Source organism: Emys orbicularis, chromosome 2 (assembly GCF_028017835.1).
Source record: "Emys orbicularis isolate rEmyOrb1 chromosome 2, rEmyOrb1.hap1, whole genome shotgun sequence".
Taxonomy (NCBI): Eukaryota; Metazoa; Chordata; order Testudines; family Emydidae; genus Emys; species Emys orbicularis.
Window position 1 is genome coordinate 211,944,740 of NC_088684.1, and position 23,694 is coordinate 211,968,433.

Consider the following 23,694-nt stretch of genomic DNA (forward strand, 5'->3'; position numbering starts at 1 on the left):
CCCTGCAGACTGCTCAAGTAACAGAAGGCTCTCATTCCCCAAAATTTGATAAGTCCTTTCCTTCCCACCTCACCCAAGCCCCCGGCCCAGTTTCATCCCCTAACTGTTTAGTTGCTAATAAAAAATACGTTTCTTTTAATTACTGTTTCCATCATGTTCTTTTAGAGGACAGTGTGTTTGAAGGGGGGGAAGGGGATTGGTAATTGGACAGGACAGTCACCTTTACCAGGGTACAGACGGGGGGCATGTTCAGAAGCAGGTCACACACACATTGCAGTCATTAGGCACCCTGGTCAGTCTGGGAGGTGGTTTTTATGTTCTGTGTGTGGGGGGGGCTATGTGAGTTTGTGGCGGGGGAGGGCGGTTAGAGATCTTATGCAGCGGTCCTTATCCTGGATCACAGAGCCACGCAGCAGCGTCCTCCCCCGCCACAAAGTGACATAGCCCCCACACACAGAGTCCCGAAAAGGAGGGGTGGCAGGCTCCGTTGCAACAACCAGTCCAGCACTGCGGTCCACTCTAGGAGCAGGAGCCTGTCATTCCTCGAGTTTATAAGCGTTCTTTCCATCACTACGCCCGCTCCCCACCACAGTCTGCGTCCCGGTTTCAACCCTTTACCGTGAAACCCGTAATAAAGACAACGGTGTTCATTAACAAAGTTCCATGTATTTTATTTTTAAACGTGTGTTGGAAGGGGGGGGACGGGGTGAACGGGGTATGTAGCTGCAGAGGATAGTGAACATTTACTGGGTAAAGAAACGGGGGCAGGTTCAGCTTCTCTTTAAACAAAGTTAATAGTCACAGGTTACCCTGCTCACTGAGGAACCTAGCTTTCAAAGCCTCCCGGATGCACAGCGCGTCCCGCTGGGCTCTTCTAATCGCACGGCTGTCTGGCTGGGCGTAATCAGCAGCCAGGCTATTTGCCTCAACCTCCCACCCCGCCATAAAGGTCTCCCTCTTACTCTCACAGAGATTGTGGAGCACACAGCAAGCTGCAATAACAATGGGGATATTGGTTTCGCTGAGATCAGAGCGAGTCAGTAAGCTTCTCCATCTCCCCTTGAGACGTCCAAAAGCACACTCCACCACCATTCTGCACTTGCTGAGACGGTAGTTGAAGAGTTCTTTTTCAGTGTCCAGGGCGCCTGTACAGGGCTTCATGAGCCAGGGCATTAGCGGGTAGGCTGGGTCCCTGAGGATCACTATAGGCATCTCCACATCCCCAACAGTTATTTTGTGGTCCGGGAAGTAAATACCTTCCTGCAGCCGTCTAAACAGACCAGAGTTCCTGAAAACACGAGCGTCATGAACCTTGCCCGGCCATCCGACGTTGATGTTTGTAAAACATCCCCTATGGTCCACCAGTGCTTGCAGCACCATTGAAAAGTGGCCCTTTCGGTTAATGTACTGGCTGGCCTGGTGGTCCGGTCCCAGGATAGGGATGTGAGTTCCATCTATAGCCCCACTGCAGTTTGGGAATCCCATCGCGGCGAAGCCATCTATGATGACCTCCACGTTTCCAAGGGTCACTACCTTTGACAGCAGTAGCTCAACGATTGTGTTGGCTACTTGCATCACAGCAACCCCCACGGTAGATTTGCCCACGCCAAAGTGGTTCGCGACTGACCGGTAGCTGTCTGGCGTTGCAAGCTTCCAGAGGGCTATGGCCACTCGCTTCTGGACAGTCAGGGCTGCTCGCATCCGGGTGTCCTTGCGCTTCAGGGCAGGGGACAGCAGCTCACAAAGTTCCAGGAAAGTTCCCTTCCGCATCCGAAAGTTTCGCAGCCACTGTGATTCATCCCAGACCTGCAGCACTATGCGGTCCCACCAGTCCGTGCTTGTTTCCTGGGCCCAGAATCGCCGTTCCACAGCATCAACATGACCCATTGCCACCATGATGTTCACGGCGCGGGGTCCCGTGCTTTGCGAGAGGTCTGTGCCACTCTCAGACTTCATGTCCTCACCGCGATGCCGTAACCTCCTCGCCCGATTTCTCAGCATCTGCCTCTGGAAAAGGTGGACGATAAGGTGCGAGGTATTGACAACGGCCATAACTGCAGCGATGGTCGCAGCGGGCTCCATGCTCGCAGTGCTGTGGCGTCCGCGCTGTCACTCACCAGAAAAGCGTGCAAAATGAAATGATTGCCCGCCGGCGCTTTCAGGGAGGGAGGGCGGGAGTGACGGTTGGATGACGACAGTTACCCAAAACCACCCTGGACACATTTTTCCCCCCCAGCAGGCATTGGGGGCTCGACCCCCAGAATTCCAATGGGCAGCGGGGACTGCGGGAACTGTGGGATAGCTGCCCACAGTGCACCGCTTCCAATGTCGACGCTTGCCCCGTTAGTGTGGACTCACAAAGTCGAATTACTGCCCTTAGTGTGGATACACACATTCGACTTTGTAATATCGATTCCACATATTCGATTTAAGTAAAATCGAACTACTCTCGTAGTGTAGACATACCCTTAGTGAATTCTGCTATCTAGGAGTAGGTTTGTCACCCCAGATGACTGTTTGTTTGCAACTCAATATTGGTCATGATGCTCTGGTGCATGTTCTAAAGAAGAATGTAACTAGACCAGAATAAAAGTATTTGGCATGTTGCCCAACAAGGACTGTATAACTTATTACACTATTTTTTTTGTATAAAAGCAGAAGAATAATTCAGGCTTGTCATTATTTCATACCTGAATGGTCCACAGTCAAAGGAAGGAGGGAGGGACATTATGGTGTAGGCCACTGGCAGTAGGCTTAGGAACAGGATCAACAGCAAGAGTCCCATATAAAAATTATTGGATTTGGATGCTTTGAACACGCGTTCATGAGGGACATTGCTACTCATAACTGCCCAGCACTGAAAATACATGGAGGTTAGTAAGCGCAGCACGTTTATACCAACCAGTCCAGGTGCATAAAAGGATCCCATCCTAAAAAAACAAAACAAAAAACAGAGAGCACTATTACCTAAACAAGGCTTCTACTTCAGGATCAGCAAACACGTTGGCGTAGGTGACAGGTATACATGGATATGATTCCAGCTAGGTCAGTTTATGCTGCTCTCATTTCCCTTCCACCCCCCACATGCAGAAAATGACCACTCCCGAAAGAGCATCCACCCTCTGCTGGCATATGTGTAGAGACATGAGTGCATCAGAATCTAACCTTTCATTTAAAACAAAGTTTCTAGCCTTCATGGTTGGGAAAGAAAACCATGAAAATGTGAACTGAGGGTAACTAGTACAGACATCTGTCTAAGTCTGCAGACTGCGTCCAGCAGAGGGGGCAGTAGTAACCACTAGAGCCAGCTATTTATCACTAGAGCAGATGAGGTTCCTCGGCTGCTGCTTTGAGGGGACACCTGCCACTGCTCCCAATACTGTGAAGGCAGAAGGGGGCCACTGCTTGGTGATGGCTGTGTGGGTCCCCCATGTTGGGTTGTGCATCTGGCCCCAGATTGCCTTATTCCAGCCCAACCTCCACCCAATTGATGCATCTGTTAATGGTAAAACTTTTACCACCTGGTAACACGCTCAAAGCATGCAGATCTCCCTCCCCAACAGAAAAATCAAACTAGGTTATCGTGTCATCCTTAAGAGATCTATAATCTGGGGGGGAAGGTCAATTTTATCATCCAAAAATAATCCTATAAAAGGAGTAGGTCAGGGTCTGCAGTACTAATTTCCATTTAAAATCGGCCAAATATTTGTACATGAAGGTGAGGAATGAGCTGGGTTTTTTGTTTTGTTTTTAATAGCAAGGAACAGAAGTCAAACTTCTTTAAAACAAACAAAAACCCATGCAAATCAGTCCATCCAGTTTGGAAAGTCTAGCTGCATTACCAATCTCTTGAATTCTTAGTGCTGTTAAGGATTTTTCCATTCCAAGGGTTGCGGGGGGTGGGGTGGGGGGGTGGGGGAAAGCAAAGATATCTTACCAGATCATTCCTTGATTGAAGATTAAGCCCAACACGTTACCACTAATATCAAACTCTGCATAGGAGGGCTATATGAAACGAGAGGGGAAAATAATTTATACATAAATTATGTGCTGTTGCTTGGTTTGCCAAGGTATAAAGGTGCTTATTAAGTCCTAGTGTGTTAGGGGACTCCAAGTACAGCCCAGATTGCCTGTCTATTGAGTAGGTAACCTGTGCAGCTATGAAAACAAAGGGGAAGTTATGCACTGTGGGCCTCCTCTCCTCTCCTCTCTCGCTGAAAGCTGGAAAGGCCTCTGGTGGTGGTTACCAAGTGTTTGGAGTTACTTTGCTCTTGTTTTGAATCTTTGAATAATACAGTCAGCTATGAGGAAAAGGTCTACAGTGTGCGGGTTTATTTTACTTCTCCAGTTGCTGTATCTGCCCACTGGCCTAGTTACACCTTGGCACGATGTTTAATGTTTGAGTGATTATAACAAGGTTGAGAGTGAAAAATACCCTGACTACAACCACTTGCTTAGGTTTCCCAGAAGCAGGCTGTGAGGTGGGGGTTGGGGGGGGGGGGGAGGAACGGCAGAGAGAGGGGTAGTTCTGAGAGGACTTGTGGCTTGTCCAATACATGGTGTCATTTTGTACTGAACTACCTAAATACCAAAGTTGTCCGCAGTGGTGTTGTAGCTATGTTGGTTGCAGGATCTGAGAGACACAAGGTGGGTGAGGTAATATCTTTTATTGGACCAACTCTTTGGCAAAAGAGTAAAGCTTTCAAGCTCCACTGAGCTCTTCTTCAGGTCTTTCACAAACAGAAGTTGGTCCAATAGAAGATATTACGTCTCACCTGCCCTTTGGTATTTAGAGAGACAGGATAGAATTGTCTTGTGAGAAACCAAGTCTCTTGATGTTGTAGGAGCTGACAGTGTTATAGTATTAGTATAGTATAGATACATATTTGATCTACCAGACAGTGGCATTCATCTCCAAGGGGAGATGATGAAAGCCTGATTGCCTGGAATATTAAAAACTGGACAGAAGAAACAATAGAGTAATATGTTCCAGGGTACAATTCTGCCCTGGATTCAGAAAAGGGTGGTGGTAAAACAGACTAGACAAGCTAAAAGGTCTTTTCTCTCTCTAATGGTTGTGATTCTGTAAATTGTGTGTGTGAGAGATTTTTATCTATTAAAATGCTACAGGCAGGTCAAGCATGATGCATAATTTTGTTTTGTTCAGTAGAAATAATGCTCCCTGAGAGAACGGCATCTTGTTTTGTGAGATGGCCAAGGGAACAGTAGACCTACAACAAAGTGTAATTAAAAATGCTTAGTCTGACGCCATATCTAACTACAAAGTGCTTGTGAGCCCTAAAACCTCTGCACTTAATGGAAGGCAGAAATCTTGGGAGGCACATGTCGTGCCCCCCTCTACCCCCAAACATTGCAAATATGATTGCTCATCCTGGGCACTAAAATATCTAGATCTTTTGAAGAATGATAAATGTCCCAGCCTTTCATCTGGTAACAGGTTGGTATAGGATGCTTAACTCTCAGTCAACCCCAACCTCTGCGTTGAATATTAAGTTTCACTGAATTTGACAACAAAAGGAGGAGCATGTGAGCAACAGCAGGTTCTTCTTGGATTTCATATTCAGTTCCTGTGGTTCAGGGAGCGGTTGTTTGAACTTATGGGTAAATGATCTTGTTTTAGCAGTGTGCAATTATAGTGTGCATCAGGCACAAAGAATTACCTGATGGTCTTCCTCCTCTTTGCTGTCCTCCAGAGACAGACTGCTTTGGGGTATACTGCTTGAGAAGGAGATAGTCTTTTAGCCATCTGATGACCGCTCATGTCTAAGGGGCATCTCATCCTATGCTTTCCACCAAACAGAAACTTGTTGGCTCTGTCAGCATTGCATAAACTCCACACAATATAGGACTGGTAAGGTACTCATGGAAATGAAATAAGCCAACATGTACCAATAAGAAGGAAGAACCTGTATTTTTATTTGCATTATAAGACCTCCTTTTAATCATAGTGAAATATCACTCAATGGCTATGGCTAACAAACGAAAAGTAGAAGCTCCAACTCCTGGGCCAGATTGTGTCTGGCACTACACAGAGGTCAGGGTGGGAAGGGCAGTGTGAAAAAGCACCCACCATTCTTTGTTGCCCCTGTGCAAAGGCCAGGAACAGTTCCAGTCCAAGAACCAATGGTTTCTAGCATCATAGGGCTCAAGAAACTCCCAAAGGCATGGGACAGGAGAAAGAGTACGAAAACAGGGTCACGGCCCTGCCCTCCTTCTGCACCCAGCAGTGGAGCTAGCATGGCATGAGGGACAGAGTGCTATAAGGGTTGTAGCAGGAGCCATGACTGCAAAACACAGCGCCTCCTTTAGGGGTGGTTGCTTAAAGCCACAATTTTGCCCTTGGCAAACAAGGGCATTGTACTGATCCTGCTGAACTCCGTGGGAGTGGGATTAGACCCCAAGCCCCTGAAGGTTCACTTGCTTTAGCTTGTTAAGCCTGGTAAGCGTGTGATGAATTCTGAATGCAGTTTGTTTCTGGGTTACAAAACCACTCTGTATCATGACTGTGTCAAGGGCCAGAGACAAAGAAAGTAGGGAGCATATAATGAACCCTAAAGCAGCACTTTTAAGTGTCACTGAGAGATGGTGAATAGATGTAAAAGAAGCCATGTTTTTCCTATTTATTAAAAAGTGCCTGAAGGATGTAAGAGGCGTACTTCATAGCTTTCCTGGAGGGCTTCTCATAAAGCAGCCCGAAAGGATAAAAGGAACCCCCCAAATAGCATTTTAGAGGTTGTTTTGAGGAAAACTCTCAGGAAATCAAACAAGTCTAACAAAAAGAAAGGGGGGGGGAGTCAAAATGGAGGCTGGGGCATAAAAGCTGAGATTTCCACAAAAGCAAGATTCATGAACATGGTTCACACACACAGTTTGAATCTCTGGCTTCTTCAGATTGCTTATTCTTTGCCCAAATTCCATAGCAGGGCAATTTTTTCAAAGTGGCAGCGAAAGAGAAGGGTGGGTATTTAACTCTAGAAAACTTCCATCACTTCCTTACTATTGAAAGAGAGTACACAAAGGAAGGGTACTGGATGGGAGATTGAGAAGGCCTAGGGTAAAGTATGACCTGCTGTAGCAGGCACTGAAGTCTTGACACATCCCTTTTTTAAATGCAGAACTGATGGCTCCATGGCATACAGTTTGAATAAAAAGTGTCAGTCATAATAAATCAAGCCACACATGGGAAACTTTAAGGAACAGGGAGGCAGTTTGCCGAGACTGGGAGGAAAATCTTGATGGCACGAGATGTTTAAGTGCAAAAATCACAGGATGGATGTAAATGAAACTGTGAGAGTCCTTGAGAGCTGAAAGACTGAAGAATGTTCCTATTAGTGGCCCATAAGTGCAAAGCACTATGGGGCAAGGGGAATTCAAGCACCTATTACTAGTCTAAAAATATGCTGTCACCCATGTTGCTCTCTTCTGCTTGCATTAGGAGGGAGTGCTGCACCCTCCCCCACAGAAATCATCCTAAGGGGCTATTGGATAAGCAGAAAGCAACCTTCCCCCTAACCCCAACTTCACTCTACAGGACAGTGGGAGAGGTAAACACTTCTGTCTCACTGCAGTGGCAGCTATGCTAAGCCCCGTGGCGTATAGACTGTACCCCTAAGGGTTAGTGCTGTAAGTGGGACACCCTCATAAGTTTAATTAGTGAAGTGTGTCTGTTGACCAGCAGAAAGTGCACTGTAGAAGGAAATCTGCTCTTTGTTCTATTGGAATTATTAGGGCTTACGAGACCTTGTCGGGTTCAGCTCATTGTGGTGGTTGTGAAATGAGCCATGAGGGGATGAAAGGGAACCAATCCCTTGATATTCACTTGGCAATCGGAGCTCAATGACAGAGAAGTTACTCATCACTAACTGATAAGTTTGAGAGAGTTGCTTTGGCATATTCACAGGTGTGGGAAGCAATGCTGAGCTTCAAGAACATTCTGGAAAGCACTGTCTGTGGGGCCATGTTCTAGTGTGCCCTTCCCTCCTGCTCCTCCTCCCTTCGTACCTAGAGATAGCATTGCAGGCAGTCCACTTTCTTGGCCCCATAATGGCCTCTCTCTGTCTGGGTCTTCCATGGCCTAGCTCTCTAGCCAGGTCAATTAAAAGTTCAGTTCCCTTCCAGGATAACAAAAGATCCAACTGTAAATTCAAAATAAATCTCTAAACTAATAACTTCTTCTGCCCCTCTCAGGCCACTCTATGTTCTTCTGCTTTGCCTCTACTCCTGGGCCCTACACAGTTTCTTGTAGGCTGCTCCTTCCCCAGCAGGATTCCCCACATTGCCTCTCTTCCCCAGGGATCACAGGACCCTAACCTGATCCCTGTGGGTCTCTTCCAGCCTGACTTCCCCAGGAAAAGAACCCTCTTTATTCCTCTGCTGAGTCTCCTCCCTCTGACTAAGTTCAGCTCTATTTAAATTGTCCTCCGCAGCTGGGGTCAGTCATTCTAATTAAGCTCCATCACGCCCAGCTGGGATCACTAGTTACCCCTAAGTTGCTAGACCATGGTTAAGGTTGAGTCCAGCTTGCCTTTAAGAGCTAGCCAGCCTCTGACAGGCCAAATGAGCACTCTTTTAGCACCCAAAAAATGTATAAGCTGGGCTTATAAAAGGACAGGCAGCCCTAACTGCCTCAGTTCCTTTCTTTTTGTGGCTAGCTGTAAGTGGGGAGACTTCCTCTCAGCTCAAAGTGATTCGGGATTGTATGTTTTCTTAACCTCAGAGTTCCTTTGTTAGTAGCTGGTTGTTTTTTGCTTCTATAGTTTAGGTAAATCCATGCCATTACACACACAGTTTTTAAACTGGTCTCTGGGCTAGCTTCTGGAGTGGTTCGCCATGGCTGATGTAGTTTCCAAGGGTCTAAGTAAGGCTGGATATAAGTGGTGTGCATTATGCTCCTCCATATTGCCTGAGGTGAATTCTTGCACCTACTGTTTATTCAGCCTGGAAGAAACTGCATGTGTACATACAGCAGAAGGAACACTATATTCAAGGACAAATAATATTGCATAGGATTCATACTGTTACTAAGATATCCTGCCTCATCCATAGTGGGCACTATCAATAGGGAGGTCCTGGGGCTTGAGAAGGGGACCGAAATGGGGAGGACTTGAAGGTTCAGCTCAGTGAATTTCAATCTGCAAGTGAACACATAATTTTTTCCCTGTGAATTCAATTGCATGGTTTAGTTCATGAACACCAAAATGGACTGAATCTTGCAGGGCTCAGTCAGTCCTTATCTTAGTAGGACTAGAGTAGCGTGGTTTGTTTTTGTTTTTTAAGGTGAGCTTTATTGACCTGCAGAGAAATGTTGCATGGACACACTTCATGAATTAAAATATCAACTTAGATTGTAATAAGGCTTGATGCATTTAAAAAAACACTATTATAAAATGTAAATAAATGGCTAAAAATTGCTTATATCCTTTCAGCTTTAAGGCATTGACTTACAAATCCAGCCTCAAGGTCCCAGCACCAGCAGTAGTTCACAAATCTGACAAAGCAAGCACGAATAAAATCTCCCACCAGGATGGTTACGTAGGTCACCAGAATATCAGACACAGTGAGTCTTACAAATTCCTGCAATTGAACACAAGGAAAGAGAAATTAGCTACTGTAATTTAAGTGGTGCATCGTAAGACTGTATCCTCCCTTAATCTGTTTCTCTCCATGAGTGACCTTTAAACAGAATAGAAGTTGGGTCTTTTCCTTGTCTTCTGACTTTTGGTAATGCTCGCCATCTGTGTGTTTCAAGAAGCACAGGTTGCATTACTGCCACCAACTATCAATTGCTGGCTGGCCTTCTTGGTCTAATTTTGATTTAGGTCTAATTTCAGTTGTTTTGTTCTCATTATGGTTGGTTGGCTTTAGAGAGCAGATGCTGGGCGCCGTTGGTGGGATGTGATATACAGGAGGTCAGACAAAGGCCAGAAGGGACCATCAGATCATCTAAATTCTATGGCTCCCTTATGTATTGTTTGCAGTGTTGTTGTAACTGTGTTTGGCCCAGGATATGAGAGAGAAAAGTTGGGTGAGGTATTCTCTTTTTAGTGGGACAACTTCTGCTGGTGAAGGATACAAACTTTCGAGCTCCCCAGAACCTCTTCTGGAAGTCTGGGAAAGTTAATCAGATTGTCAGAGCTAAATACAAGGTGGTACTGATTGTTAAGCATAAGGAGTTAACACACACTGCAAAAAACCACTCAAAATTAAGTGGGCAGGTAACACCTCTGCAGTCGTAGCACAAAGGAGAGTTAGTGGGTTACAGATTGTTGTAATGAGACATAAAATCAGGGTCTCTATCGAGTCCATGATTTTTTGTGTCTAGCAGAGTTTTTTATGAATTTGGGCTCCCTAGCTCATTTTCTGAAGGTGTTGTGCAGGTTTCCTTTGAGGATGAGGACTGAGAGGTCCAATATAGAGTGATTGCTTTGTGAAAAGTGTTCACCCACAGGTGATACACAGAAAAATAATGCAAGACAAAACCAGTATGAGTTCATTTTGAGAGCATAGCAATTGTCTCATTTCACCTACATAATTGTTGGGGCATTTGATGCACTGGATGAGGTACACTATATATTATGATAGGCTTGTGTAGGACCCATGGATCTTGAAAGGTGTGTTGTGGGGGGTGGGTATTGATCATCATAGCAATGGAAATATGTCTGCAGGTTTTGCATGTGGTGTGATGGCAGGGGCTGGTGGCACTTTGAGTTGGTGGGTCCTGGTCTGTGGAGAGCTTGCTTCAGATGCTGAGGAGGTTGGGGGGTTGTTTTGAAGACCAGGAGAGGGAGTTCAGGAAAGATTTCTTTCAGGATGTGGTCCCCATCAAGTATGGATTGTAATTGTTTATACTTTGTATGGGCTCCAGTGTGGGGTGGTGGTTGACAACTAGGGATGTGTGGTCAGTGGCTTTTTTGCTGTATTGAACCAGGTTCTGTGGGAATTAGAGTGGTCTGTTCCATGATGTGATCTACTTCTCTGGTGTACTGTCCTTGTTTCGGTGAAGGTGGTTTCAAGCCAATAGAAGTTGGTTCAATAAAAGATATTACCTCACCCACCTTGTCTCCCTTATACATTGTGATCCCAGGAAGTAGGAGCAGGTCCAGTGCTAATCTAAAACAGACGCATGCTGAGGTGTCAAGTATCAGAGGGGTAGCCGTGTTAGTCTGAATCTGTAAAAAGCAACAGAGGGTCCTGTGGCACCTTTAAGACTAACAGAAGTATTGGGAGCATAAGCTTTCGTGGGTAAGAACCTCACTTCTTCAGATGCAAGTAATGGAAATCTCCAGAGGCAGGTATAAATCAGTATGGAGATAACGAGGTTAGTTCAATCAGGGAGGGTGAGGTGCTCTGCTAGCAGTTGAGGTGTGAACACCAAGGGAGGAGAAACTGCTTCTGTAGTTGGATAGCCGTGGTTATTTCTGATTTACCACATAGCTTTCTGCAAACGTGCTCACAGAAAACTCTGAATTAATGTGGCTTACCCCATAAACTGTTCTATTATGAATTTCATTTTCCTGAACAAGTTGTGCTAAAACTTCCTTACAATTTGTTGGTTGATTTCAGAGCCTCCCACATATTGCACTTTATCTACTCTATATTAGATACTGGGTGAACAGTGAAACATGGTGAATAAAATTAAATTAGAAGCTACTCTTTGATATATGACCAAACTGATAATACAGTCTATATCACCAATTGCTATAGCTTCCAGTTTTGGCTGCTCAGTGTTTCTGAAAACCAGCCTTCTTGAAAGTATCCCAAGTTGGATACTTGGTGGCCACTCCTGAAAATTTTGCCCCAAATGTTGAGAGCAAAACATTGAGTTGGGAATAGAGCCTGGGTCTCATGACCGCCCATGCTCTGCCCACAAGATCAACCTCCTTTCATAGAGCTTCATCTGTGAGGGGAGGAATGCCTGTAATTTCTTCTGTCAGTGGTAGTTTGAGTACTTCCATCAGCTCTGAGGAGGTAGTTGGCTCTCTGCAGGCCCCTATGCGGTACATGAGTGGAAAACATGGAAGTTTTTTTTAAAGCACCCCATATTGGTCATTTGGGCAGAAAACTTCAAAGACTTTGGTAAAATTAAAAACAACCAAAAAAGTATCCGCTAAGAAACTTCTACATATTATCATAGCCGAGGTCCCCAAAACTGCTTACGATGCCCACAGTTGTCTCCCAGCAAGGACCTCTAGGCATGTCTGCGGGATCAATAGGAGGTGGAGTAACCGCACTGTCATTCATTGCAGATGAGTTATAGTAGCTAAGCAGGGTCCAGTGTGTGATGTTCTTTATCACTACTTCTTCAGTCAGCTAAAACAGAAGAGACACATGCAGCTGAAAACCTCTAGTGTTGGGCCTAAACCAACACACCAGATCAGAGCAGACCTACATGTAGGGCAAATTCAGGCTCCAGCCCAAATCCAGATAGATTAAAAACTGTACAGCTTGGGCCTATCTAATGTGGCTACCACCATGATATGTAGGTGCCATCTTTAATGTAAATAGTGACCTACAACAAATGTAGCCTCTGGGTTCCAACACTAGCAGTAGTTCACAAAGCAAACAATAATAGCACCTGGGCTTATCTATGTAGAAACCTAGTGTGCAGCAAGCCAAGCTGTGAATTTACAGCACACTAGCCTGCCATGCACTAATTGGCTGTGTGGACCCTGCTACTGCCCACAAAATTTTGTAGTGCATTTGAAACGGGAGTACTAGATGAGTCCTAGGGCAGTGGTCTCCAAAGTGGGGTGCGCAGTAGGATCCTTGAGGGTGCGTGGCTTCGGCAGTTCGGGCGGGAGTCCGAGCGGCTTTATTTTATTTTATTTATTTATTTTTTTGCTTCGGCAAAAATGGTAGAGCCAGCGCGGCAGAGGGTGCGTGCTCAATTTTTTTACTGATAGGGGTGTGCGATCAAAAAAGTTTGGAGACCCCTGTCCTAGGGAACTCATTCTACTTCCTTTTTTTATCAGGATGGATAGCAGTTTGATGATTAATAGAGATGGTTCCAGTCTCCCCTGCCGTATAGAACCACTGCAGCTCAGGATATAATTAATCTTGTTCAGCACAATAATTGAAAAGTTCATACTAGGGCATAAGTGGTGCATAGGCCTTGTGTTCTGCTGTGGAAGGGTGGATTTTTGCCTTCACTGAAAGCACTTTTTTAAACAGGTCATGTGTGAATGGAGAAAGCTGGAAATAAGGTTTGAATGAATAAAAAGTTGCCTTTGCAGAGCCTGCTGCTGGCAGTGCTCATATTGGGCCTGATTCTGATCCCCTTGCTCATGCTAATTAGCACCTTACTCCATGGGCAGCTCTCTGGTTGTGAACAGGATTTCTTCTGTGGTAAGATTGTATGCAAGGTGAGTAAAGGCATCAGAATCTGGCCATTGTTAACAGAAAAATTGCACTGTTGTGGATGTTTTTCACAAGGATTCAGAGGGAGTCTTTACTGATTTTTCACATTTATGATTGCTCACTTTATCATTTTCAGGGCAGAATAAACTTTCCAGATTCCTTTTATTGTTCTCAATTTAAAGTGCTTTTCAGTGGATCATTTTTAGACACTTATCCTCTTCTATGCTCTTTATCAGCCAGCAACACTCTAATAGGAAAACATTAAAGATAGATATAAAAATTATAACTGAGGTGGTGCATTAGTAGAAACTGCAAACAGTGTCAGATAAAAATATTCAAATTGTTCTAATCTTCAGCAATTACAGAAGACAATCCCTCCGTTTACATGCATAATAGAAGTTTGTGCATCTCTGGTAGCCTGGATTGGCTCAGTAGGGTTATTCAAAGTTACTCATTTCTGAGAATGGTAATGTAAAATTCTATTTCCAAACTGTGGTTTAAAACTTTCATTTTGAATAATGAATGAACAACTGGAATCCATGCATGAAAGTCTTAGATTAATGGCAACTCCAACCAGTTGTTCAGAGGGGATGATTGTGAAATACCTTTTATATACATACGAATGGGAAAAAATCAGTAATATCCTATTGCAAGGGAGCCTTTTGTTCATGTTAGCTATAAGAATTCTAGAACATACAGTATTATGAGTCTTGTTTTCTCTTTCATTGTAATGCTTTTTACCTTTTCATTGACATCGTCCATTAGGGCCAATAAAAAGGTATAGAGGTTCCCGAGAAACAGAGCAAAGATACGTCCCAGCTGCCATTTCAATCCAATGCGAGGATGATACTCCTCTAAGGCAGCAATGGTTTCAAACAGTGGAGGACAAAACATTCCTAGCAAGGACATAACAATTTCAACCTGCCAAATGAGGATACTACTGTTAATAACAACAACAACAACAATGTTATTTTCAGCACTTATCAAAATAGGTCTTACAATATTTCATATATCAAGGCCACTTCACTTCCTATGAAGAGGAAGCTGACATCTCTTTTCAGAGTTTGCAATTTTCCATTAATGCAGGTCAGGAAATGTATTAACATATATAGTGCTGAAACAGTTATGCTATATGGTAGCATGTCACCAAATTAGTCCCTGCTCCTTATTAATAAAGTCCAATTACAGTAATAAGGCTTAAACAGTGACACATCTGCACAATTCAGCAGCTGTAGGCAGTTAGTCAGCAAGTGATTGGAGCTTTTGATGGGCTTATGAAGGTGTTTTGAGCTAAAATGACTTCAATTCCTGGCATATCTAATTACTTTACCTCCTCTAGTCCCAGAGTCTGAATAACCTGGGATGACTTGTGCATTTTGCCAGGACACTTACGTTGTTATCAGAGGGATGAGGCCAACAGAAGATGCTCCTGTGCCCCCAGTCCTGTGAGGAGCTTACTTAACCACAACTCCCTTTTACTTTAGAGAGCTGAGGCCTTTCAGAATGAGGTCCAATGCTCCTATTTTAATGTAGCAAGAATATCATAGAAACTAAGCTGTCAGCTTGTGCGTAAAATAATCTTTTTCTTTTTTAAAAAAAATGTGCCTTCACGCTTTTAAGAATATTTTGCTGACTCGGATGGAAACATACCTGGAACTCAGTTTTCTTATGAACTCAGCAGTGACGCACAGATTTTGCCATTGGTCACACATGTACAACACCCAATGAGTTTAGGGGGAGTTGCATTTGTGTAGTCCCTGACAGAATATACAGGTTTTTCTAGTACCTACCTTACTGAGAGAGGGAACACTGGCCAGAAGTTGGGCATCAGGAATATCCCTTTTTCTTTTGGGGAAAAATGCCATGAGATCTTAAAATATCAGCAGAAAAGCCTCAGAGGTTACAGCTGGTTGAAATTTTTCGGAGGGAACATTTTTCTGTTGGAAAATGCTGATTCGACTAAATTGAAATGTTTTGCAGGAATGTATCAGTTTTGTCAAAATTCTCACAGGAAATGATCTAAACATTTAGTTTGGACTTCATCATTTCAACTTTTATTGTTATAAATATTATAATAAAAGCTGAAATGATGAAGTTGAAATGAAACATTTTGATAAGGTCACAACACATTCAGGAATACTTCACTCTGTGAAAAATTCCAAGATTTCAACTTTTTGCCTCAAAAGGTAACAAAACCAAATGTAAAAAATCTCGGCATTTCCCATGAGGTGGAGATTCTGTTTTTCAACCAGCTCTATCAGCAATGGACAGAAGGCATCTCTGTTTAACTTTTTATCTGAAGGGAGGGCACCTCTAACAGTCCAGGGACCCTTCTAGTACAATACTGCATCTCAATACCCGGTGTGAGACTTGAGGTAAAATTTTCCAAAGCACCTAAGTCACGTAAGCCCCATTGAAAATGAATGGGACTTAGTTACTTAAGTCACTTCAGCTATGTCTACACTGGGGGTGTGGGGAGGGAACAACCTTGTGGCAGAAAATGTCAGCGCCTGGGTCAACTGACTCAGGCCTGTGTGGCTCGGGCTGTGGAGCTAAAACATAACAGTGTAGACGTTCCCACTTGAGCTGGAATCTGAGCTCTGAAATCCAGCAAGGTGTGTGGGTCTCAGTGCCTGGGCTCCAGCCCAAGCAGGAATGTCTACGTAGCTATTTTTAGCCCTGTACCACAAGCCCAAGATTCAAACTCTGAGACTCACTCCCCGCCCCGTGTTAGATGTACACTTTGGTTCTTTTGAACATTTTAACCTTAATCCTGATGTGGGACTTGAACCCACAATCTTTTGTTTTAGCAGCTATCTTCATGCTAACAATTACACTTCTTTCTAAGGAAAGTCAATATTACAGAAAATCAGAAACAAACTCTTCTTACCTCATTTCTTTCATACCAGCCAATGTTTTGCATTTTTGAAAAAGTCTGGGACCGTTTAACCACAAAATAAATGAGGTAGCCACTTCCACACAAGCAACATATGATAAGCACATTCGCCAGAACCCGAAGGAATCTTCTCAGATGGATGTTCTCATCCTTGTTACTTTCTTGCTCATCCACAATAGACTCCTTTTATAAGTAGATACATTTAAAGAATTGTAGCAGATACATAGGTTCATTGAGTTTAAAACCAGAAGGGACCATTAGATCATCTACTCTGACTTCCTGTATATAACAGGCTATAGAATTTCATCCAGTTACCTTATGCTGTTATTGAGGATGATGCCTTGTGTGTGACTAAAGCATGTCTCCCAGAAAGGCATCCCATCTTCATTTGAAGACATCAGGAGATGGAGAATTTGTTCCAATATTCCAGTAGTTGTTAACCCTTACTGTTAAACATTTATGCCTTCATCTTCCAGCCATTGGTTCTCATTATGCCTTTCTCATCTAGATTAAAGAACCGTTTAGTACCCTTTCCTCCCCACAAAGGTACTCGTACCCTGTAATCAAGCCACTTCTCAATCTTATTTTTGAGAGCTATGACTGTGAAATCATGACTTTTTGGACATCTAATAAACTCTTTTTAAAGAATTCCTAATTTTCATTTACATTTTTATGTTTAAAGATTTCCTCTCAATTTCACTCAAAATTTTCCTCAGCTTTGGGAAAAATTTGGACTTTCTGAAGCATATATTTATTTCTGGTTGGGTTGCCTGGATTGAATGTAATCAGATCATGATTAGTAGTCTCTGGGCAACCACCAACTTCCAGTCCAAGAATGAAATTCTTGTTTTGTCATAGTGAGGTCCATAATTAAGTTTCTTCTCGTTGGGTACAATACTATTTGCATTGGAAAATTTTCTATAAATATATTTTTTAGAAACTCTAATAATATACTACTGGTCACACAGAACCTCCAGCATATGTAGCACAATTTTTCTTTTCACACATTATAGCTGGGTGTTCAGGAGTAACTCCTCCTGTTCTCTGGTTTGATTTGGTGGTCTGTAACAGATCCCCACCAGTACCCCCTCCTGTCCTTTGTTAGTTAGCATATTAATCCAAATGCATTCAAGAGCCCGCCCTTCTGAGTTATCAACTAAAAAAGGTGTCATTAATGTAGAGTGCCACCCACCTTTACCCACTCTGACCTTCCTAAACAGATTGTAACCAGTGATTTTAACATTCCAATTATATCAAATTTCTTCTTATCAATGAGAAATTCCAATTCCTCTTGCTTGTTGCCCAGACTCCTAGCATTGGTATCTAAGCAACTGAAAAATGTCTTTCCTTCAGATTTTGTCACATTAGTTCAGTTTGTTCTCCACAGTCTGAGTTTGAGTTTGTAGCACATTTGCCTTCTTAGCACCCTCCCCTTGCCTTGTTCATTTATTGCAATGTTTTTATGGGCACTTATCAGACCACTTGTGGAACAAATTTGTGTTTTCAAAACCAGGGAGATTTCTGTCCAAGATGTTTGCTTAGATTATAGCTGAGTAAAACCATTGTTTCAGAGCATTACAAGGGATTTTCCCCACACTCAATCTTTTTTTAAAAGCCACTTACCCCGACTTGATGTTGCATTTTTCTGAATTGTTAGGATCCTAAATCTTTCCTACCTACCTGCTTACTCATACAATAAAGGAAATGGTCCAGGTTTTTCAGGATTGAGCCAAAAGAAATTAAAAACAAAAAAAACATTACTTTGGCAGCCTGAGCCAATAATTTTCTCTGGAGAGTTCCCAAAAGTTTTACCAGCTTCAAGGATGAACTTTTCAACAGCAAATATTAAAATAAAGAAGACTAAAATGACTAATGCAAGCACTCCAGATGCTGTTTGTCTACTGTTAGACATTATAAGCCCTAAATCTAATACACCTTTAAAATTGGCTCTTCTGTTGTAGCAAAGATCCTTCTGTTTTTGATGCACATGTGACCTCCCTCCTTCTCCAAGGTTTTACTTTGAGTGTGAGTAATGCAGACGATTAAGTTCAAGAAATTCAAGGACTTTGTGATGTAGGATTCAGCTCAAGAATTTGTATCTTAGGAAACTGAACATAACCTTTAATTACTGACTTCTCCTTCCACAATGATCTATGCAGTTGGTTTTTTCAGTGTGTAAAACCATTTCAGGTGTGCTGATACCTAAATTGCTCTTTGCTCCTCAAGAATTCTAGAAATGTTTTACCCAATACATTTTATATTGGGCTCTTCTATGCACAGAGTTCATCTTAGCTGTTTGACTTCTTTTTATTGAAACTTTGTTAAATGAAAAAATGGCTTTTTGACCAAAATGTTAATGGAAATTTTCCATAACTCCAAAGCTGAATTTTTTTGGGGGTAACAATGTACAGTTAAAAAATAATCTTTTTTGGTTTGGTTTTCAGTAAAAATGTTCAATGTTTGCTTTTCAAAACCAAAAATGGTTAGCAATGCCTGATGTTTTAAAATAGAAAATGGTTTTGAAAAATGGATAACTTTTTTTCCATTTTTGGCTTCTGGATTTTTATTGGAAAAACCAAAACTTTTCATGGGATATAAATTTTTTTCTGCAAATAATTGGCATTTTTCAACCAGCTCTATAGTGGATCTTCTCAATAATTGCTTTCTCCATAACAATTTTCTTTGGAATTAATACAATATGGGCCAACCTTTGTTCTCAACTAGACCAGTATAAATTCACAATGACTCCAATAATATCAGTGGAGTTATTGTGATTCACACCAGTATAACTGAATCAGAATTTGGCGGGTATTGCGTAACATAGTAGCAAAGACCCAAATGCAAATGTACACAAACTCCTTGTCTGTCTTCTCTTTTACATAAACGTGTAATAAGCTAAACAAAGAATTTTTGCCAAATCCCCTTCATTCAAGTTCAGCTTGTGTACTGGCAGATTGTGAGAGTTATATTAGAAATAAAAACAAACACAACCTCTATATTGGAATTAGAGCTGGACTCCAAACCAGATCCTTGGATCTGAATCCCATTGCATTTAGGAAAGTTCATATTAATGCATCATGGCTAGTGCTAATCTCTCTAATGTGCTCTGTGATAGGGTATCAGGACTTAGTACTTTGTGGATGTGCAGCACAATTCAACAGACTCTCTTTGTCAGCCAGAACAGCTGGGTCTCATTTTAGCTCAGGAAGATAAGACCTTTGATTGGAGGTGAGAGAGAGCAAGGAGGAGAGACAAGAAGCCTTGTAGGCAAAAGCCCTGGGGATAACCATAGGTGCTGGAACTAGGGGGTGCTGCTGCACCCCTGGCTTAAAGTGATTTTCATCATATGCAGGGTTTGCAGTTTGGTTCAATGGCTTTCACTATATAAATTGTTCCAGCACCCCTGGGGATAACCAGCCTATGAAGGAGCTTGGATTAAGTTCAATATAGAACTGTTTATAAGCAAAATCCTATTTCTTAAACTGAGTCTCCAAGGCAGCAAACTAAAGCAAATGCCAGCAAGAGCATGAGTTTGGGCAAGAATCTATCATGTGCATGCTGTGTTGGGAAGGAGTGGAGGATCCTATATTGTTGTTGAATTTGGGGGAAATTAGCATCTGAAACCAAACTTCTCAGCTCTGCTGCATCTCTAACTGAAACACAGGAGAGGGCATATAGGAAAGATCAAGCTCCACAAGAGTATCTCCGTCCCTTGCAATTGAAAACCACTCACTTATTCCTCACTGATATTCCCTACTCCGTTCTCCAGAGGAAAGTAAAACAGCTATAGTCTTACAAACCCTAAATATGGAGATCCGTTCAGCACAGAACATATGAACTTAGAATCACCATGATTAATCATTTTATCCCAGGGGGCACCTTGGGATGCTATATAGGTATCCAGGTTATTGTCTAATTTTCCCCTTGAAATTCTGCTAAAGTGGATTCTGGTAGCATCTCCAGAGGCAGGGAACTCCCTGTAGAGAAAGTGTATGTCATTTGGATATTACCTTGAAGCTGGTTGTAATAGATGCAAATTTGTTGTCTGCAGTCTCCGGGTTGCCAATGAGGTAATCCCAGCTAGTGAACATTTTCCAGCTGAAAGTGAAATTGTTGTCATCCCCATCTCCTGTGTTTTCGTTGGCATTTCTGGCCATCCTGTGTGATGACACAAATGGCAATGTGTTTACTTGCAGTATATTATTCAGCCACTAGATGCCCCTGTGTGCTATATAGAAATTCAGACAAGTTGTGATTCCTGGTAAATAAGGAAAACAAAGCTGGGACTCAAGTTATGTGGCAGTATCTGCTTTGTGTCTGGTTGTAGCTGTTTTCTTTAAATAAATACCTCTGGTTTAAGGAGGGCTGAGTCCATATATCATGATGCAGATCCACTATTCATTACAAAATGATAGCTATATTGGAGGATCTTTAATAACAGTAACTTCAATGAAATTTAGGAGGATTCATAAATGGACCAGGAGAGGAATTATTTGTATAGTGTCTAGCACAATAGGGTTCTGGTTCATGCCTAGGCACTATGGCAATACAAATAAATATCACCATCATCATCAAACTATATCTGTGCTATTTTGCATGCTATAAGAAAAACAAATTTCTGGTGCTGTCAGATATACCAGCTATTACATGATGTTCCAGAGAGATTTCAATGGTTACACAATGCTGGAGTAGAGTACTTGCAGTAAACCGATGGGGGGTGGGGGGGTGAAAGCATACTTGTTAATCAACACAGGAGCAGATATGTCTTCTATTGTTTCCTCTGTTCTATTTGATCCCTGAAATATTTTGTGATACCTATTAGAGTTTCTGGCATAAATCCCTCCAGTATAGATGAGACAACAGATGTTGAGATTTTATGGTAATACTGTAAATGTACAGCACATCTGAGTGTCTGGATATATTTCTGTGCCTCATTCCAACAAAGGACTCAAGATTTTGTGTGCACTGAATAGCAACATGCCTGTTTCAATAAACATAAAAATCCATTTGGCTTACACTTTCCTATGGGGAGGAAGGGTAGTCGTGTGGTTAACTCCCATGATGTGGAGTCAGCAAATAATCTGTTCAAAAGCAGGAATAGAACTTTCTGTGTGACCACAGGCAAGTCACTTAACTCTGTGCCTGTAATTCTCCATCTGTGAAATGAGGTCAATAACATCTATCTCCAGTGTTTTGGGAGGCTAAATTAAATCTTTCTGAGATCCTTGACTAGAAGGTGATAGATTAGTGCAAAACATTATTATTCTGCCCAGTGCAGATTGCTTTGGGTATGCATCTGCTTTGCTCATTAGAGTTAGGATCTAATGTGTACTCATTGTGAAGACCACACAGCTCCTATTGGCGTCAGTGTGAGGTTTTGGGGGTGCAAGGAATGCAAGAGTAGGCTCTTTGGTGAAGTAGGCCCTAAAAGTCTTCTGAAATTGTCACATGGATTCTAATCACCCGGGAACTGGACTGAAAGTGCCATGCCATGTCTCTAAATCTGCTATTTTAACAATGATAAGTGGAGGAGAAAGGTGGAATGCAATAGAGATTAGTTTGAATTTCAGAGAAAGAGGAGAAAAAACACTAAAACCAAAGAACTATACTTACGATCTTATAACAACCATCAGGCTGTAGCCAAATACACTAACTCCAACCATGAAGTATGCCATCGGTAGCCTGTATTTTAACCAGCCGATTGTCCGTTGGTTGTTGTAGTAGCCATAAAAAAGAGCAGAATATTTGATATAACCCTAAAGAAAAATAAAACAAACAAAAAATCCCACCAATAAGTTTGATTCCTTGTCTGTTACGTGCATTTCTCATACAAGAATGAAGGCCATTGGATTGTTTTAACCCTTTCTTGTAAATTTTGCAAGTTAAAATAGTCAATTTAATGATGAAGTATTTTAGTTCCTCATTTTTGAGTTAATCTTGGCTTTTTAGCGACTAGCTTCTGAAACACCACTCCATTGCTATCCTTATCAAATGCCTGTGACACACACACACACACACACACACACACACACACACACACACACACACACACACACACACACACACACACACACACACACACACACACACACACACCCTCTACTGACCAGAAGAACCTGCCTAGGTGAGTGGAAGCAAGTCAGAGGGTGAAATTTGAGGTCTGAGCTGACCCTGTCTGGGGATGACTCTCTTCTCCCTGTCTTACACGCCTCTTTGATGTAGTTAATACTTCATGTCACTCTTGGTTACTAACATAATCCTGGACCAAACATCCCAATTTTCTGAAAACTCTGAGGTGAATCCAAAACAGTAGTGTCTTCCCATCCCCCAGGTCCCATCACACCCACTTGAAACCTTTTCTTCTAATTGGAAAATGACGGACTTTCACCCCAGAGCATCTCCTTTTATGGCTTAGGTGAATTTGCATTACAGACTAAGTCTAAAATCAAAATGATCTTTGGTCTTTTCCATGAAACCACTACTCTGATGGACTATCAGCTCTCAGGAAATGTTCTGGTCTCTTCTGAAATGGAGCTGTCTTTTATTACATACACAAGCGGACAGTCATTGAGTTCCTAGAAAATCTTATTTCTTTGGGCATTGGCAGATTCTTCCCCACTTTTCTATAATAGCCGATCCATGTTGACGTGTACTGTAGCATATTGTACATCTCTTCTGCTTTGGCTGTTCTGCCCTTTAGCTGAATATTTACCGGATAGTAGAGACCTGGCTACAGGGCTGGATTAACTCTCCTGTGGGCCTGGAGCTATTAGATTTTGTGGGGCCCCTGGGGGTTTGGAGTGGGCTCAGGGCTGGGGCAAGGGATTGGGGTGTGGGAGGGGGTGCAGCTCCATCTCGGGGGGTGAGCTCTGGGGTGGGCCAGGGATGGGACAGGGTTTTGGGGTGCAGCAGGAGGTTCAGGTTATGGGCTCTGTGTGGGAGTTTGGGTGCAGGAGGGGGCTCAGGGCTGGGACAGGGGGTTGGGCTGCAGGTGGGGGTCTGGGAGGGAGTTTGGGTTCAGGAGGGGGCTCCAGGCTGGGGTAGGGGGTTGGGGTGGAGGAGGGGGTGTGGGGTGTAGGCTCCAGCCGGGAGGTGCTTACCTTGGGCAGCTCCTGGGCGGCGGCGCAGCAGGGCGGTGCCCAGCCAATGGGAGCTGCAGAGCCGGTGCTGGGGGTGGGGCAGTGCGCAGAGATTCCCTGAATGCCCCTCACCTAGGGGCCGCAGGGACACATCGGCGAGCCAGTGCTTGCGGCTCAGCCCCTGGGGGGGAGAAAGGGGGACACTGAGGCTTGGGGACCAGTGTCTGCCTGCGGCACGGAGACTTGCCGGGCTGGATGAAAAGAAGCAGCGGGCTGCATCCGGCCTGCGGGGCCCCCTTAGCTCGAGGCCCTGGGCTGCAGCCCCTAAACCCCCTGCATTAA

At 43.2% G+C, this 23,694-nt stretch overlaps 1 protein-coding gene across 1 annotated transcript in view; it reads right to left on the reverse strand.

Annotated features, from left to right (window-relative positions):
* The window catches only part of TMC2 (transmembrane channel like 2), an 81,180-nt gene that overhangs the window by 33,759 nt on the left and 23,727 nt on the right, over positions 1-23,694 (reverse strand). Inside the window, exons 9-16 of the mRNA XM_065398404.1 lie at positions 21,887-22,029; positions 20,284-20,431; positions 16,268-16,456; positions 14,119-14,298; positions 12,178-12,330; positions 9,466-9,594; positions 3,938-4,005; positions 2,691-2,930 (exon numbers count right to left, since the gene is read on the reverse strand). Coding sequence (XP_065254476.1) covers positions 2,691-2,930; positions 3,938-4,005; positions 9,466-9,594; positions 12,178-12,330; positions 14,119-14,298; positions 16,268-16,456; positions 20,284-20,431; positions 21,887-22,029 — 1,250 coding nt within the window. The remainder of the gene's footprint in view (positions 1-2,690; positions 2,931-3,937; positions 4,006-9,465; positions 9,595-12,177; positions 12,331-14,118; positions 14,299-16,267; positions 16,457-20,283; positions 20,432-21,886; positions 22,030-23,694) is intronic.